Source organism: Vulpes vulpes, chromosome X (assembly GCF_048418805.1).
Source record: "Vulpes vulpes isolate BD-2025 chromosome X, VulVul3, whole genome shotgun sequence".
In the NCBI taxonomy this organism is placed as follows: Eukaryota; Metazoa; Chordata; class Mammalia; order Carnivora; family Canidae; genus Vulpes; species Vulpes vulpes.
In genome coordinates, this window is record NC_132796.1 from 45,024,442 (window position 1) to 45,039,997 (window position 15,556).

The window sequence follows — 15,556 nt, forward strand, 5'->3', positions numbered from 1 at the left end:
CTTGTACAACTGGGTAGAAAGGATGACATTCACTGAAGTAAAGACTATGAACAAGTGAGTTTGGAGGATTAAGGATAGACCAATGGTTCTCAGTGGGGATAATTTTGCTTCCCAGGGGACTTTGGCAGTGTCTGGAGACATTTTTGGTTTTCACAGCTGGAAGTGATAAGGAGGTGCCACTGTCCTATTTGGGATACTGCTAAACATCCTACAAGGCACGGGGCAGGCCCCTACCACAAAGAGGAATCTGGCCTCAAATATCAATGCTGCCAAGAGTGAGAAACACTAGGTTAGAATCCTCTCCTCTGACTTTGGCTACTCTTTCTCAGCCTCTACAGTAAACTACACTTCAGCCTATAATCAATCAATACTCTGTCTTTAGGCCATTTTCTTTTTCTCTATATTTTCTCTTGAAGATAACATGCATTTCCATGACTTCTACTACCAGATCTATGTTGGTGATACCATGTTATGTCTAGTTCCAACTGCTTTTCTCAATCTAAAGCATTGTTTCTCTTGATTTCCCCTCACATGTTTTCATTAACCCATTGCTGCAATATTTTTCTTTATTAGTAACATCTGGTAGAAAACCATAGGGTCATTTATTTCCTAAACATTTATTTAGTTCCTAGTTTGTGTAAAGGACTGTTTTGGTACTTAGAGGAAGGTAGTGATGGTGAATATGAGAGGCATTCATGTAATAAGTACTTTAAATACGTGATCCCTAACTATGGCAATAGTTTTATTATTATTATTATTACTTATTTTTTTGGCAATAGTTTTAAAAGGAAGAAATTATAATCTCCTGGAAACTATAGCTCTGTTTAATCAACTACTTAAATATCACAGAGCTTGTAAATAACAGAGTATTTTAAAAGTTCTATTTCGACATTAAGGATTGAATTCTTTTCATTGAAAAACACTTAGGACAGTGCTGCAAAAGTATGGTCTAGTTTGCACATAGCTAAAGGGGATGGATGTGAATGCTGAATGAAGGTCTAAGAAGTTCCACTAGCCTTTTTTTCTAAGCCACTTTGCACCCTCCTCTGGTTGCTTACCATATATCATAGAATATAATACACCAGATAGTAAGATGAATTATTATTTTCCTTAAGTCTGGGAAAGAGAACAAAAACATTGCTAATTAAAGTATGACATTTCATCAGTTGAGATTCATCAACTGAAATTTTATAGATGTTAAAACATTAAAAAAATTAGACATTTAAAAAATAAGCTTTCAGAGATTTCTAATTTGTTAAAATATAAAGAAAAAAGTGATATTACATTCTATGACATACGGCGAATTTATTTTCCGTGGTCAATGCTAGTGTGCTATTCTACACTTCAGTCAACTAACACGTTTGCATATTGCTTTTTAAATGGTCCTAGGAAGTTTCAGGGCTCTGGGTTGCGCATTAGTAACTCGATAGTAAAGCACTTAGCTCTTAACTAATTTCTTTGTTCTCCTCCCTACCCCCATCTGCGCACCTCCCTTCCCCGTCCCCTCCCCTGCGCTTTTCCACAATCTATCTATGCAGAGATCACCATCTAGGAGTAAACCTAAATTTCTTCTAATCTTAAAATTGCATTGATTGAAGACAGAACATAGATTTAGTTACATTTTGGGGGACGTGCTGTGGAAAACATTATATATTAACTATACGCCGGGTCTTCTTAAGACCCGCCCCTGAAGAAACATTAAAATGGGTGGAGTAGGGAAGGGAGGGAGGAGGCGGAGAGGGGATGTGCGTTTCAGGATACAGGAAATACGGTAAGCGCGAAACCCAGAGGAAGCTCTGTGCCTGGAAGGGACCCGCCGCCATCTCAGGTCTCGGCCTCGCCGGGCCCACTGGAGAGAGCTGACGCCCAGTCCTATAATCCTTATGGGGGACCAACCTTGTGCCTCCGGGAGATCCACGCTCCCTCCTGGAAACACGCGGGAAACCAGGCCTCCAAAAAAGCGCTGCCTCCTAGCACCACGGTGGGATTATCCGGAAGGAACTCCTAACGGAGGTAGTAACCCTCTCCCCTCCGCACCTTCTCCTGCATCACCCGGACTGAAGTCGCACCCTCCTCCTCCGGAGAAGTAGTAGAATATACTTCTCACATCGCAAACCAGGTCAGATTTTTTTTTCTTTCTCATCTTGGACATTCAGGCTCCCTGCAACTTAATTATGCAATTTCCCAGATCTCTTTCCTCTTTTTTCTATTCTTATCACGATTTCAAAATTGAAAAACAAAAATGGAGGCATTAAATAGCTCTTTCACAAAATATGGTTGGATAAAATTATGGATATTGACGTTAAGTAATATATTTTTAATATATTAGTTAATATATTAAATGTGATAATTGTGGTTACATTTTTAAGAAATAGGTTTAAATCTTTTGATATGCTTAAAAGTAATTCAGTGGGGACGAAATGGGGATTTCAAATAAAATGTTCATGAGTTGATCATAATTGAGTGATATATACATGGAGATTCATTATACTGTTCTCACTACTTTTGTGTATATTTGAAAGTTTTCCATTAAAAAATCCTTGATTCAGGATCAACGATGTAGGGAAGGCCTCATTCCTATGCCAGCAAGCCTAATTCCTGTGCTTTCAGAGGGTATTCTAAAGTGAGTCTCAGGAATGTGTGTTTCTCTGTGAGTGGCAGGAAAATTAGTAAATAAAAAATAAAAAAAGTTACAATGTGGTAAGTCAAACCCAAGTGCCATAATCTTTGCTTGTCCAGGGTATGCAGGGATCACTCAGGATGGATAAAGTCATTCTGCCTAATAGTAATCATGACCCATCAAAAAGGAAAGGGGAACTTTGGGTGGGCCTTAAAGGGTGAATGACATCTGTCTTGTGGAAGGGTAGAGATTGGTTTTCAGGCCTGGTGTTTACAGAACAAAAGCTCCAAAGCAGGCTACCATGAAAAACTTGAGTATAACTGAATCTTGGAGAAGGACTTGGAGGTGCACGGAACTTAAATGTTATGCTTAGGATATGTAGTTTAATCTGAAAGCAATGATAACCATTGAATATTTTCAATCAAGTGATGTATTTTAGGAGTCCAGTTTTTACTATGATAGTAAAAAACAGACTTCTATTTAGATGACCTTCTAGAATGCAAAAAAAGAAGACCAAATCTGACCCAAGCCTCATAGATCCTTAAAATCCAAGGAAACAGGGCATCCTTTCTTCATTCATGCAATAAACCTCTATGGAGCCCCTGCAAAGGACTAGGCATTGTGCTGGGAGCTGTAGGAAATGGATGAGTCTATGCTCTTAATTTGCAATAGACCTCTTTTAATATTATCCATAGTGTTTTACAGGAATATATAAGAGAAATGGGAGCATAGTGGAGCATAAGGACTTGAGGAAGCTAGGGGAAAGAGATGGACAATAACAGAGGAAATAATTTTATCTTATTTTTACTATTTTTCAGTCTCAGAGGGATTGGAGAATGACTCCATTTCCTTGGTATATTCATAAAATGGTTCACCCAGTGAGGACAATTAAGATTATGGACACTGCTGCCCTGCTTTTTCTGATGTCCTGCACCAGGTAATTGTGTTTTTTAAAGTAATATATTTACTGAAACTTATTAAGGGAGGAAGAGGAATAAGAGTTGTAAAAAAAGCCAAACAAAAAGTAAAGCTAGCACCAAATGGTAAAATTGAAACTATTTTCTACATTATATAAAACCATATATATCATATAATAATAATGTAATTTATAGGCTGCTTTGTTAGGTTCACTCCTAATTACCTTATAGTTTTTGTTGTTACTGTGAAATGCATCATTTAAACCACACTTTCTGATTTTTGCTCATAAAAGGGAACATGATTATTATTTTTACATATTGATTTTATGTGCTACAGTCTTTCTGAGTTGTTTGTTCTGATAACATATAGATTTCCTTGGATTATCTATTAATTATTTTGTGAATAATGTCAGTTTCTTGTCCTATATTTATATTTTAGCTTCTCTTACCTGCCAGCTAGGATCTTCAGTACAATGAAAACAGTAGCAGTGATAGAGCATTTTCTTCTCTTGCTTTTGAATTTACAAGGGAATTCTACAAATGTTTCATCACTTTTAGATTTCTCTCTTCAGAATAAGGAAGTTCATTGCTATTTTTAGTATGCTGAGACTCTTTAATTATGAATAAATATGGAGTTTTTCTCCATTATTCTGAGACTGTAATAATGCAATAAATTACAATAATCAATTTTCTAATACATTTCCTGATTTTGGTTTCAGCATCCTCATGGCTGAATATTTTGTTTTTAAAATTTTTGCTTTAATCTTTATTATTTTCTTTACTTGCTTTATGTTTTGTCTTTTTCTAATTTATATTTTGGACCTTTAGCCTAGTAATTATCAAGTGCCTTTTCTAAAATAAGAATTTATGACTATAAATCTTCCATTACATTATGACTTTAAAAGAATTTCACAGATTTCTATGTGTAGTATTTTATTGTCATTAGATTGTAATTTCTCTTAAGATTTCTTTTTTGATTCATGGGCTTAATTTACAAATCAGATTGTGATTTGGGTGGGCCTTAAAGGGTGAGTGACATCTGTCTTGTGGAAGGGTAGAGATTGGTTTTCAGGCCTGGTGTTTACAGGACAAAAGCTCCAAAGCAGGCTACCATGAAAAACTTGAGTATAACTGAATCTTGGAGAAGGACTTGGAGGTGCACGGAACTTAAATGTTATGCTTAGGATATGTAGTTTAATCTGAAAGCAGTGGTAACCATTGAATATTTTCTTATTTTCATCTTCTTTTCTGCTTTAAAATGTTTTTTTAATCTTCCTGATTAAAAAAAGCAAAATATACATGAGCTGCTCATTCCAAAAGATTTCGGCCATGTAAAATATTTCTTCTATTAAATACATAGAAATGTATGTACATGCTAGTGAATGATGAAATTTTTCCTGATAGTTATATTTGAGTCTTTAAAATTTTTATTTTGTCTTTTTTTCTGTTTTGTTCTTTTTCTTTCATCTCAAGTTTTTGTTTAAATTCCTGTTAGTTAACATTTAGTAAAACATTAGTTTCAGGAGAAGAATTTAGTGATTCATCACTTGCATATAATACCCATTGCTCATCACAAGTGCCCTTCTTAATACCCATCACCCATTTAGCCCATATCCACCCACCTCCCTCCATCAACCTTCAGATTGTAAGAGTCTCTAATGCTTTGCTTCTTTCTTTCTGTTTTATCCCTCCCTTCCTATATGTTCTTCTTTTTTGTTTCTTAAATTCCACATACGAGTGAAATCAAGTGGAATTTGTCTTTCTCTGACTGACATATCACTTTGCATAATAGACTCTAGCTCCATCTATATTGTTACAAAAAGCAAGATTTCATTTTTTGATAGCTGAGTAATATTCCATTATATGTATACACATCACATCTTCTTTATCCATTCATGCATATCCATTCATGGACATTTGGGCTCTTTCTGTAGTTTGGCTATTGTTGATAATGCTACTATAAACCTTTGGGTGCATGTACCACTTCGAATCTGAATCTGTATTTTTGTATCCTTTGGTTAGATATCTAGTGTAATTACAGGATTTGTAGGGTAGTTCTATTTTTAACTTTTTGAGGAAGGTCCATGCTGTTTTCCAGGGTGAATGTTACAGTTTGCATTCCCACCAACAGTGTAGGAGGGTTCCCCTTGCTCTTCATCCTCACCAACACCTGTTTTCTGTGTTGTTCATTTTAGCCATTCTGACAGTTATGAGATGGTATGCCATTGTGGTTGTGATTTGTATTTCCCTGATGATGAGTGATATTGAATGTCTTTTCATGTGTCTGTTAGTTATTTGTACGTCTTCTTTGGAGAAATACCTGTGCATATCTTTTTCCCATTTCTTAACTGAATCATTTATTTTTTGAGTGTTGAGTTTGATAAGTTCTTTATGGATTTTGGATAATAGTACTTTATCTGATAAGTCATTGCAAATATCTTCTCCCATTCCATAGGCTGCTTTTTAGTTTTGTCAACTGTTTCCTTCGCTGTGCAGAAGCTTCTTACCTTGATGAAGTCCCAATAGTTCATTTTTTTCTTTTGTTTCCTTCGCTTCTGGAGATGTGTCTAGTAAGAAGTTGCTGCAGCCAAAGTCATGGAAGTTGCTGCCTGTATTCTCCTCTAGGATTTTGATAGATTCCTGTCTCACATTTAGGTATTTAATCCATTTTGAACTTATTTTTGTGTGTGGTGTAAGAAAGTGCTCCAGTTCCATTCTTCTGCATGTTGCTGTTCAGTTTTCTGAACACCATTTATTGGAGAGACTCTCTTTTTCCCACTGTATCTTCTTTCCTGCTTTGTCAAAGATTAGTTGACCATATAGTTGTGTTTCCATTTCTAGTTTTCTATTCTGTTCCATTGATCTGTGTGTCTGTTTCTGTGCCAGTACCAATACTCTCTTGATGACTACAGCTTCGTAATAAAGTTTGACGTCTGGAATCATGATGTCTCTAGCTTTGCTTTTCTTTTTGTTCAGGGTTGTTTTGGTTATTTGGGGTCTTTTGTGGTTCTATATATATTTCAGAATTGCTTGTTCTTGGCTCTGTGAAAAATTCTGGTAGTATTTTGATAAGGATTGCATTAAAAATGTAGGTTGCTTTGGGTAGTATAGACATTTTAACAATATTTATTCTTCCACTATGAGCATGGAATGTTTTTCCATTCCTTTGTGTTCCCTTCAATTTCTTTCATAAGTATTATATAATTTTCAGCATACAGAACACTTACCTCTGGTTATGTTTATTTCTAGGGATCTTACGGTTTTTGATGTAATTGCAAATGGGACCGATGCCTTGATGTTGGTACATTTTTTATTACTGATTCAGTTTCCTTGCTGGTTATGGGTCTGTTTAAATTTTCATATTCTTCCTGTTTCAGTTTTGATAGTTTGTATGTTTCTAGGAATTTTTCCATTTCTATCAGATTGCCCATTTGTTGGCATATAACTTGTCATAATATTCTCCTAGTAATTATTTGTAATTTTGTGGTGTTCATTGTGATCTCTCCTCTTTGATTTGTGACTTTATTTATTTGGTCATTTCTCTTCTTTTTTGATAAGTCTTGTTAGGGGTTTATCAATTGTCTTAATTCTTTTTTTTTTTTTTTTTTTTTAATTGTCTTAATTCTTTTGAAGAACCAGCTCTTAGTTTCATTGATCTGTTCTACTGTGGGGGTTTTTTTTTTCTGTTTCTATATCATTTATTTCTGCTCTTATCTTTATTATTTCTCTAATTCTGCTGGCCTTAGGCTTTATTTGCTATTTCTTTTCTAGCTCCTTTAGGTGTAAGGTTAGGTTGTGTATTTGAGACTTTTCTTGCATCTTGAGGTACGCCTGTATTGCAATATACTTCCCTCTTAGGACTGCCTTCGTTGTATCTCAAAGGTTTTGAACTGTCGTGTTTTTCTTTATTTGTTTCCATGTAGTTTTTAAGATTTCCTCTTTATTTTTTAAAAATATTTTATCCATTCATTCATGAGAGACGCAGAGAGAAAGAGAGAGGCAGAGACATAGGCAGAGGGAGAAGCAGGCTTCATGCAGGGAGCCTGATGTGGGACCCAATCCCAGGACTCAGGGATCATGTCCTGAGCCAAAGGCAGACGCTCAACTGCTGAGCCACTCAGGTGCCCCAAGATTTCCTCTTTAATTTCCTGGTTAACCCATTCATTTTTGAGTAAGATGTTCTTTTACCTCCATGAATTTGGGGTCTTTCCAAATTTTTTCTTGTTGTTGACTTCAACTTTTGTAGAATTGTGGTCTGTTATGTGTGGTGTGATCTCAGTATTTTTGTACTTGTTGAGGCCTAATTTGTGACCCAGTATGTTATCTATTTTGGAGAATGTTCTCTGTGCACTTGAAAAGAATGTGTATTCTGCTGTTTTAGGATGAAGTGTTCTGAATATATCTGTGTAGTCCCATCTGGTCCAGTGTGTATTTCAAAGCCATTGTTTCCTTTTTGATTTTCTGCCTAGATAATCTGTCCATTCTTCTAAGTGGGATATTAAAGTCGCCTAGTATTATTGTATTATTATCAATGTGTTTGTTTATGTTTGTCATTAATTGATTTATATATTTGGGTCCCATTTGGGGACATAAATATTTACAATTGTTAGAAATTGTTGTTGGATAGATCCTTTAATTATGATATGATGTACTTCTTCATCTCTTCTTAGAGTCTGGTTAAAATCTAGTTTTCTGATATATGTATTGCCACTCTGGCTTTCTTTTGACGTCCATTATCATGATAAATGTTCTCCACCCTCTCACCTTCAATCTGCAGGTATCTTTGGATCTAAAATGAATCTCTTGTAAGCAGCATATAGATGGGTCTTGTTTTTTTATTCTTTCTGATACCCTATATCTTTTGATTGGAGCATTTAGTCCATTTACATTCAGACTGATTATTGATAGATATGAATTTAGTGCCATTGTAGTACCCATAAAGTTGGTATTTCTGGAGATTTTCTCTGTTCCTTTCTAGTCTTTGTTGCTTTTGGTCTTTTTTTCTCCACTCAAACAGTCCCGCTTAAAATTTCTTGCATGGCTGGTTCAGTGGTCATGAACTCCTTTAGTTTTTGTAGGTCTGGGTCTTTATCTCTAGTTCTGTGCTGAATGGCAGCCTTGCTGGATAAAGAATTCTTGGCTGCATACTTTTCCCATTCAGCACATTGAACATATCATGACACTGTCTTCTGGCCTGTGAAGTGGTCATGAACTCCTTTAGTTTTTGTAGGTCTGGGTCTTTATCTCTAGTTCTGTGCTGAATGGCAGCCTTGCTGGATAAAGAATTCTTGGCTGCATACTTTTCCCATTCAGCACATTGAACATATCATGACACTATCTTCTGGCCTGTGAAGTTTCTGTGGAATGATCTGATGCAAACCTGATTTGTCTTCTCTTGTAGGTTAAGGAATTTTTTTCCCTTGCCGCTTTTGGGATTTTTTTCCTTATCTATGAATTTTTTAAAAGATTGTATTTATTCATGAGAGGCACACAGAGAGAAAGGCAGAGACACAGGCAGAGGGAAAAAGCAGGCTCCATGCAGGGAGCCCAACGTGGGACCTGATCCTGGCTCACCAGGATCATGCCCTGAGCCAAAGGCAGATGCCCAACTGCTGAGCCACCCAGGCGTCCCTCATTATCTGTGTATATTGTAAATTTCACCATATGCTATATCTTGGTGTTGGATTGTTTTTGTTGATTTTGATGGGAGTTCTTTATGTCTTCTGGATTTCAGTGTCTGTTGTTATCCAGATTAAGGAAGTTTTCAGCTATAATTCTCTCAAATAAACCTTCTGCCCCTTTTTCCCTCTCTTCTTCTTCTGAGACTCCCATGATACAAATGTTATTACACTTTATGAAGTCACTGAATTCCTTGAGTCTACATTTGTGATCCAGTGTTTTTCTTTCCTGCTTCCTTTCAACTTCATTATTTTCCATATTTTTATCTCATATGACTGATTCATCCTTAGCTTCTTCCATCCTTGTGGTCATTACCTCCAGTTGGTTGTTCTTGGTTCTAGCTTTTTTTTTCTGCCTGACTAGTTAGTAGATATTTAATCTGTGCAGTAATATACTCCCTGGTATTTTCTATGCTTTTCTCTCTTTTTTTTTTAATTAATTTTTATTGGTGTTCAATTTACCAACATACAGAAAAACACCCAGTGCTCATCCCGTCAAGTGCCCCCCTCAGTGCACGTCACCCATTCCCCTCCAACACCCGCCCTCCTGCCCTTCCACCACCCCTAGTTCGTTTCCCCGAGTTAGGAGTCTTTATGTTCTGTCTCCCTTCCTGATATTTCCCAACATTTCTTTTCCCTTCCTTTATATTCCCTTTCACTATTATTTATATTCCCCAAATGAATGAGAACATACACTGTTTGTCCTTCTCCGATTGACTTATTTCACTCAGCATAATACCCTCCAGTTCCATCCACGTTGAAGCAAATGGTGGCTATTTGTCGTTTCTAATGGCTGAGGAATATTCCATTGTATACATAAACCACATCTTCTTTATCCATTATCTTTCGATGGACACCGAGGCTCCTTCCACAGTTTGGCTATTGTGGCCATTGCTGCTAGAAACATCGGGGTGCAGGTGTCCCGGCGTTTCAATGCATCTGAATCTTTGGGGTAAATCCCCAGGAGTGCAATTGCTGGGTCATAGGGCAGATCTATTTTTAACTCTTTGAGGAACCTCCACACAGTTTTCCAGAGTGGCTTCACCAGTTCACATTCCCACCAACAGTGTAAGAGGGTTCCGTTTTCTCCACATCCTCTCCAACATTTGTTGTTTCCTGCCTTGTTAATTTTCCCCATTCTCACTGGTGTGAGGTGGTATCTCATTGTGGTTTTGATTTGTATTTCCCTGATGGCCAGTGATGCAGAGCATTTTCTCATGTGCATTTTGGCCATGTCCATGTCTTCCTCTGTGAGATTTCTCTTCATGTCTTTTGCCCATTTCATGATTGGATTGTTTCTTTCTTTGGTGTTGAGTTTAAGAAGTCCTTTATAGATTTTGGAAACTAGCCCTTTATCTGATGTCATTTGTAAATATCTTCTCCCATGCTGTAGGTTGTCTTGTAGTTTTGTTGACTGTATCCTTTGCTGTGCAAAAGCTTCTTTTTTTTTTAATTTTTATTTATTTATGATAGTCACACAGAGAGAGAGAGAGAGAGAGAGAGAGAGAGGCAGAGACACAGGCAGAGGGAGAAGCAGGCTCCATGCACCGGGAGCCCGACGTGGGATTCGATCCCGGGTCTCCAGGATCACGCCCTGGGTCAAAGGCAGGCGCCAAACCACTGCGCCACCCAGGGATCCCCTGTGCAAAAGCTTCTTATCTTGATGAAGTCCCAATAGTTCATTTTTGCTTTTGTTTCTTTTGCCTTTGTGGATGTATCTTGCAAGAAGTTACTGTGGCCAAGTTCAAAAAAGGTGTTGCCTGTGTTCTCCTCTAGGATTTTGATGGAATCTTGTCTCACATTTAGATCTTTCATCCATTTTGAGTTTATCTTTGTGTATAGTGAAAGAGAGTGGTCTAGTTTCATTCTTCTGCATGTGGATGTCCAATTTTCCCAACACCATTTATTGAAGAGACTGTCTTTCTTCCAATGGATAGTCTTTCCTCCTTTATCGAATATTAGTTGACCATAAAGTTCAGGGTCCACTTCTGGGTTCTCTATTCTGTTCCATTGATCTATGTGTCTGTTTCTGTGCCAGTACCACACTGTCTTGATGACCACAGCTTTGTAGTACAACCTGAAATCTGGCATTGTTATGCCCCCAGCTATGGTTTTCTTTTTTAAAATTCCCCTGGCTATTCGGGGTCTTTTGTGATTCTACACAAATCTTAAACTAATTTGTTCTAACTCTCTGAAGAAAGTCCATGGTATTTTGATAGGGATTGAATTAAACATGTAAATTGCCCCGGGTAACATTGACATTTTCACAATATTAATTCTGCCAATCCATGAGCATGGAATATTTTTCCATCTCTTTGTATTTTCCTCTATTTCTTTCAGAACTGTTCTATAGTTTTTAGGGTATAGATCCTTTACCTCTTTGGTTAGGTTTATTCCTAGGTATCTTATGCTTTTGGGTGCAATTGTAAATGGGATTGACTCCTTAATTTCTCTTTCTTCAGTCTCATTGTTGGTGTATAGAAATGCCAATGACTTCTGGGCATTGATTTTGTATCCTGCCACGCTACCAAATTGTTGTATGAGTCTAGCAATCTTGGGGTGGAGGCTTTTGGGTTTTCTATGTAGAGTCATGTCATCAGCGAAGAGGGAGAGTTTGACTTCTTCTTTGCCAATTTGAATGCCTTTAATGTCTTTTTGTTGTCTGATTGCTGACAACAGGAATTCCAATTCCATGGAATTCCAATACTATGTTGAGTAGCAGTGGTGAGAGTGGACATCCCTGTCTTGTTCCTGATCTTCGGGGAAAGGCTCCCAGTGCTTCCCCATTGAGAATGATATTTGCTGTGGGCTTTTTGTAGAAGGCTTTTAAGATGTTGAGGAAAGTTCCCTCTATCCCAACACTCTGAAGTGTTTTGATCAGGAATGGATGCTGTATTTTGTCAAATGCTTTCTCTGCATCTAATGAGAGGATCATATGGTTCCTGGTTTTTCTCTTGCTGATATGATCAGTAAGATTGATTGTTTTACGAGTGTTGAACCAGCCTTGTGTCCCGGGGATAAATCCTACTTGGTCATGGTGAATAATTTTCTTAATGTGTTGTTGGATCCTATTGGCTAGTATCTTGTTGAGAATTTTTGCATCCAGTTCGTCAGGGATATTGGTCTGTAATTCTCCTTTTCGGTGGGGTCTTTGTCTCGTTTTGGAATTAAGGTGATGCTGACCTCATAGAACGAATTTGGAAGTACTCCATCTCTTTCTATCTTTCCAAACAGCTTTACCAGAATAGGTATGGTTTCTTCTTTAAAAGTTTCATAGAATTCCCCTGGGAAGCCATCTGGCCCTGGACTCTTGTGTCTTGGGAGGTTTTTGATGACTGCTTCAATTTCCTCCCAGGTTATTGGCCTGTTCAGGTTTTCTATTTCTTCCTGATCCAGTTTTGGTAGTTTGTGGCTTTCCAGGAATGTGTCCATTTCTTCTAATTTCGCCTAATTTATTGGCGTATAGCTGTTCATAATATGTTTTTAAAATCGTTTGTATTTCCTTGATGTAGGTAGTGATCTCTCCTTTCTCATTCATGATTTTATTAATTTGAGTCTTCTCCTTCTTCTTTTTAATAAGGTTGTCTAATGGTTTATCTATCTTATTAATTCTTTCAATGAACCAACTCCTGGTTCTGTTGATCTGTTCCACAGTTCTTTTGGTCTCGATTACATTGAGTTCTGCTCGAATTTTAATTAACTGTCTTCTTCTGCTGGGCGTGGGGTCCATTTGCTGTTTTTTCTCTAGCTCCTTTATGTGTAAGGTTAGCTTTTGTATTTGAGTTCTTTCCAGTTTTTGAATGGATGCTTGTATTGCGATGTATTTCCCCCTCAGGACTGCTTTTGCTGCATCCCAAAGATTTTGAAAGGTTGTATCTTCATTCTGATTAGTTTCCATGAATCTTTTTAATTCTTCCTTAATTTCCTGGTTTACCCTTTCATCTTTTAGCAGGATGGTCCTTAACCTCCACGTGTTTGAGGCCCTTCCAAACTTCTTGTTGTAATTTAGTTCTTTTTTTTTTAAAGATTTTATTTATTTATTCATGATAGTCACACACAGAGAGAGAGAGGCAGAGACACAGGCAGAGGGAGAAGCAGGCTCCATGCAGGGAGCCCGACGTGCGATTCGATCCCGGGTCTCCAGGATTGCGCCCTGGGCCAAGGCAGGCGCCAAACCGCTGCGCCACCCAGGGATCCCTGTAATTTAGTTCTAATTTCAAGGCATTATGGTCTGAGAATATACAGGGTATCGGGATATACGATATCCCGATCTTTTGGTATCAGTTCAGACCCGATTTGTGACCCAGTATGTGGTCTATTCTGGAGAAAGTTCCATGTGCACTTGAGAAGAATGTATATTCAGTTGAGTTTGGATGTAAAGTTCTGTAGATATCTGTGATGACCCGATTTGTGACCCATTATGCGGTCTATTCTGGAGAAAGTTCCATGTGCACTTGAGAAGAATGTATATTCAGTTGAGTTTGGATGTAAAGTTCTGTAGATATCTGTGAAATCCATCTGGTCCAGTGTATCATTTAAAGCTCTCGTTTCTTTGGAGATGTGCTTAGAAGACCTATCGAGGGTAGAAAGAGCTAGATTGAAGTCACCAAGTATAAGTGTATTATTGTCAAAGTATTTCTTCAGTTTGGTTATTTGGTTTAAATACTTTCAGCTCCCACATTTGGGGCATATATATTGAGGATTGTTAATTCCTCTTGTTGGATAGATCCTTTAAGTATGAGATAGTGTCCCTCTTCATCTCTCACTGTAGTCTTCGGGGTAAATTTTAGTTTATCTGATATAAGGATGGCTACCCCTGCTGTCTTTTGAGGACCATTTGAATGGTAAATGGTTCTCCAACATTTATTTTCAGATTGTAGGTGTCCTTCTGTCTAAAATGAGTCTCTTGTAGACAGCAAATAGATGGGTCCTGTTTTTTTATCCAGTCTGAAACCCTGTGCCTTTTGATGGGGTCATTAAGCCCGTTCACGTTCAGAGTTACTATTGACTGATACAAGTTTAGTGTCATCATGATATCTATTCAGTCCTTGTTTTTGTGGATTGTTCCACTGAACTTCTTCTTCAAGGGGAATTTTAAGAGTCCCCCTTAAAATTTCTTGCAGAGCTGGTTTGGAGGTCACATATTCTTTCAGTTCCTGCCTGTCTTGGAAGCTCTTTATCTCTCCTTCCATTTTGAATGAGAGCCTTGCTGGATAAAGTATTTTTGGTTGCATGTTCTTCTTATTTAGTACCCTGAATATATCCTGCCAGCCCTTTCTGGTCTGCCAGGTCTCTGTGGAGAGGTCTGCTGTTACCCTGATACTCCTCTCCATAAATGTCAGGGACTTTTTGTCTCTTGCTGCTTTAAGGATCTTCTCTTTATCCTTGGAATTTGCAAGCTTCACTATTAAATGTCGAGGTGTTGAACGGTTTTTATTGATTTTAGGGGGGGATCTCTCTATTTCCTGGATCTGAATGCCTGTTTCCCTTCCCCGATGAGGAAAGTTTTCAGCTATGATTTGCTCAAATACATATTCTGGCCCTCTGTCCCTTTCGGCACCCTCGGGAACCCCAATTAAATGTAGGTTTTTCTTCCTCAGGCTGTCGTTTATTTCCCTTAATCTGTCTTCATGGTCTCTTAATTGTCTGTCTCTTTTTTCCTCAGATTCCCTCTTTGCCATCAACTTGTCTGCTATGCCACTCACTCGTTCTTCCACCTCGTTAACCCTCGTGGTTAGGACTTCTAGTTTGGATTGCATCTCATTCAATTGATTTTTAATTGCTGCCTGATTGGATCTAAATTCTGCAGTCATGAAGTCTCTTGAGTCCTTTATGCTTTTTTCTAGAGCCACCAGTAGCTGTATAATAGTGCTTCTGAATTGGCTTTCTGACATTGAATTGTAATCCACATTTTGTAACTCTGTGGGAGAGAGGAGTGTTTCTGATTCTTTCTTTTGAGGTGAGGTTTTCCTTCTAGTCATTTTGCTCAGTGCAGAGTGGCCAAAAACAAGTTGTATTGGGAAAAGGAGAAAAAGAGAGAGAGAGACGAAAGAAAAGAGAAAAAGAAAAAAGAGAACGAAGAAAAAAAGGAAAAAAGAGAAGAAAAAGAGAAAGAAAAAGAAAGAAAGGTGAAAAAAAAGGGGTGGGGGAAGCAATCAGAAATCATAAAGAAGGAAAAACAAAAAAACAAAGAAACAAAAACCATGGGGAATATCTTCTGATTCTGTATACTTTAAGTCCCTTGACTTCCTCTGGAACTGGTCTGTCTCGCTGGTCTTCTGGGGGAGGGGCCTGCTGTGCTGTTTTTCAGGTGTTAGCAGTTGGGGGAGCTGCTCTGCCCC

The 15,556-nt window shown here is 37.8% G+C and overlaps 1 protein-coding gene across 2 annotated transcripts in view; it reads left to right on the plus strand.

Moving 5' to 3' along the window:
• Positions 1-1,533: 1,533 nt before the first annotated feature.
• NBDY (negative regulator of P-body association) overlaps positions 1,534-15,556 on the plus strand; it is a 50,115-nt gene continuing 36,092 nt past the window's right edge. Inside the window, exons 1-2 of one of the 2 annotated variants that reach the window (XR_011998222.1) lie at positions 1,534-2,119; positions 3,439-3,557. Coding sequence is in view for 1 of the 2 variants with exons in the window: in XM_072744030.1 (XP_072600131.1) it covers positions 1,884-2,090 (207 nt within the window). In the remaining variant the exon portion in view is untranslated. The remainder of the gene's footprint in view (positions 2,120-3,438; positions 3,558-15,556) is intronic. The other variant, XM_072744030.1, reaches the window with a different exon arrangement.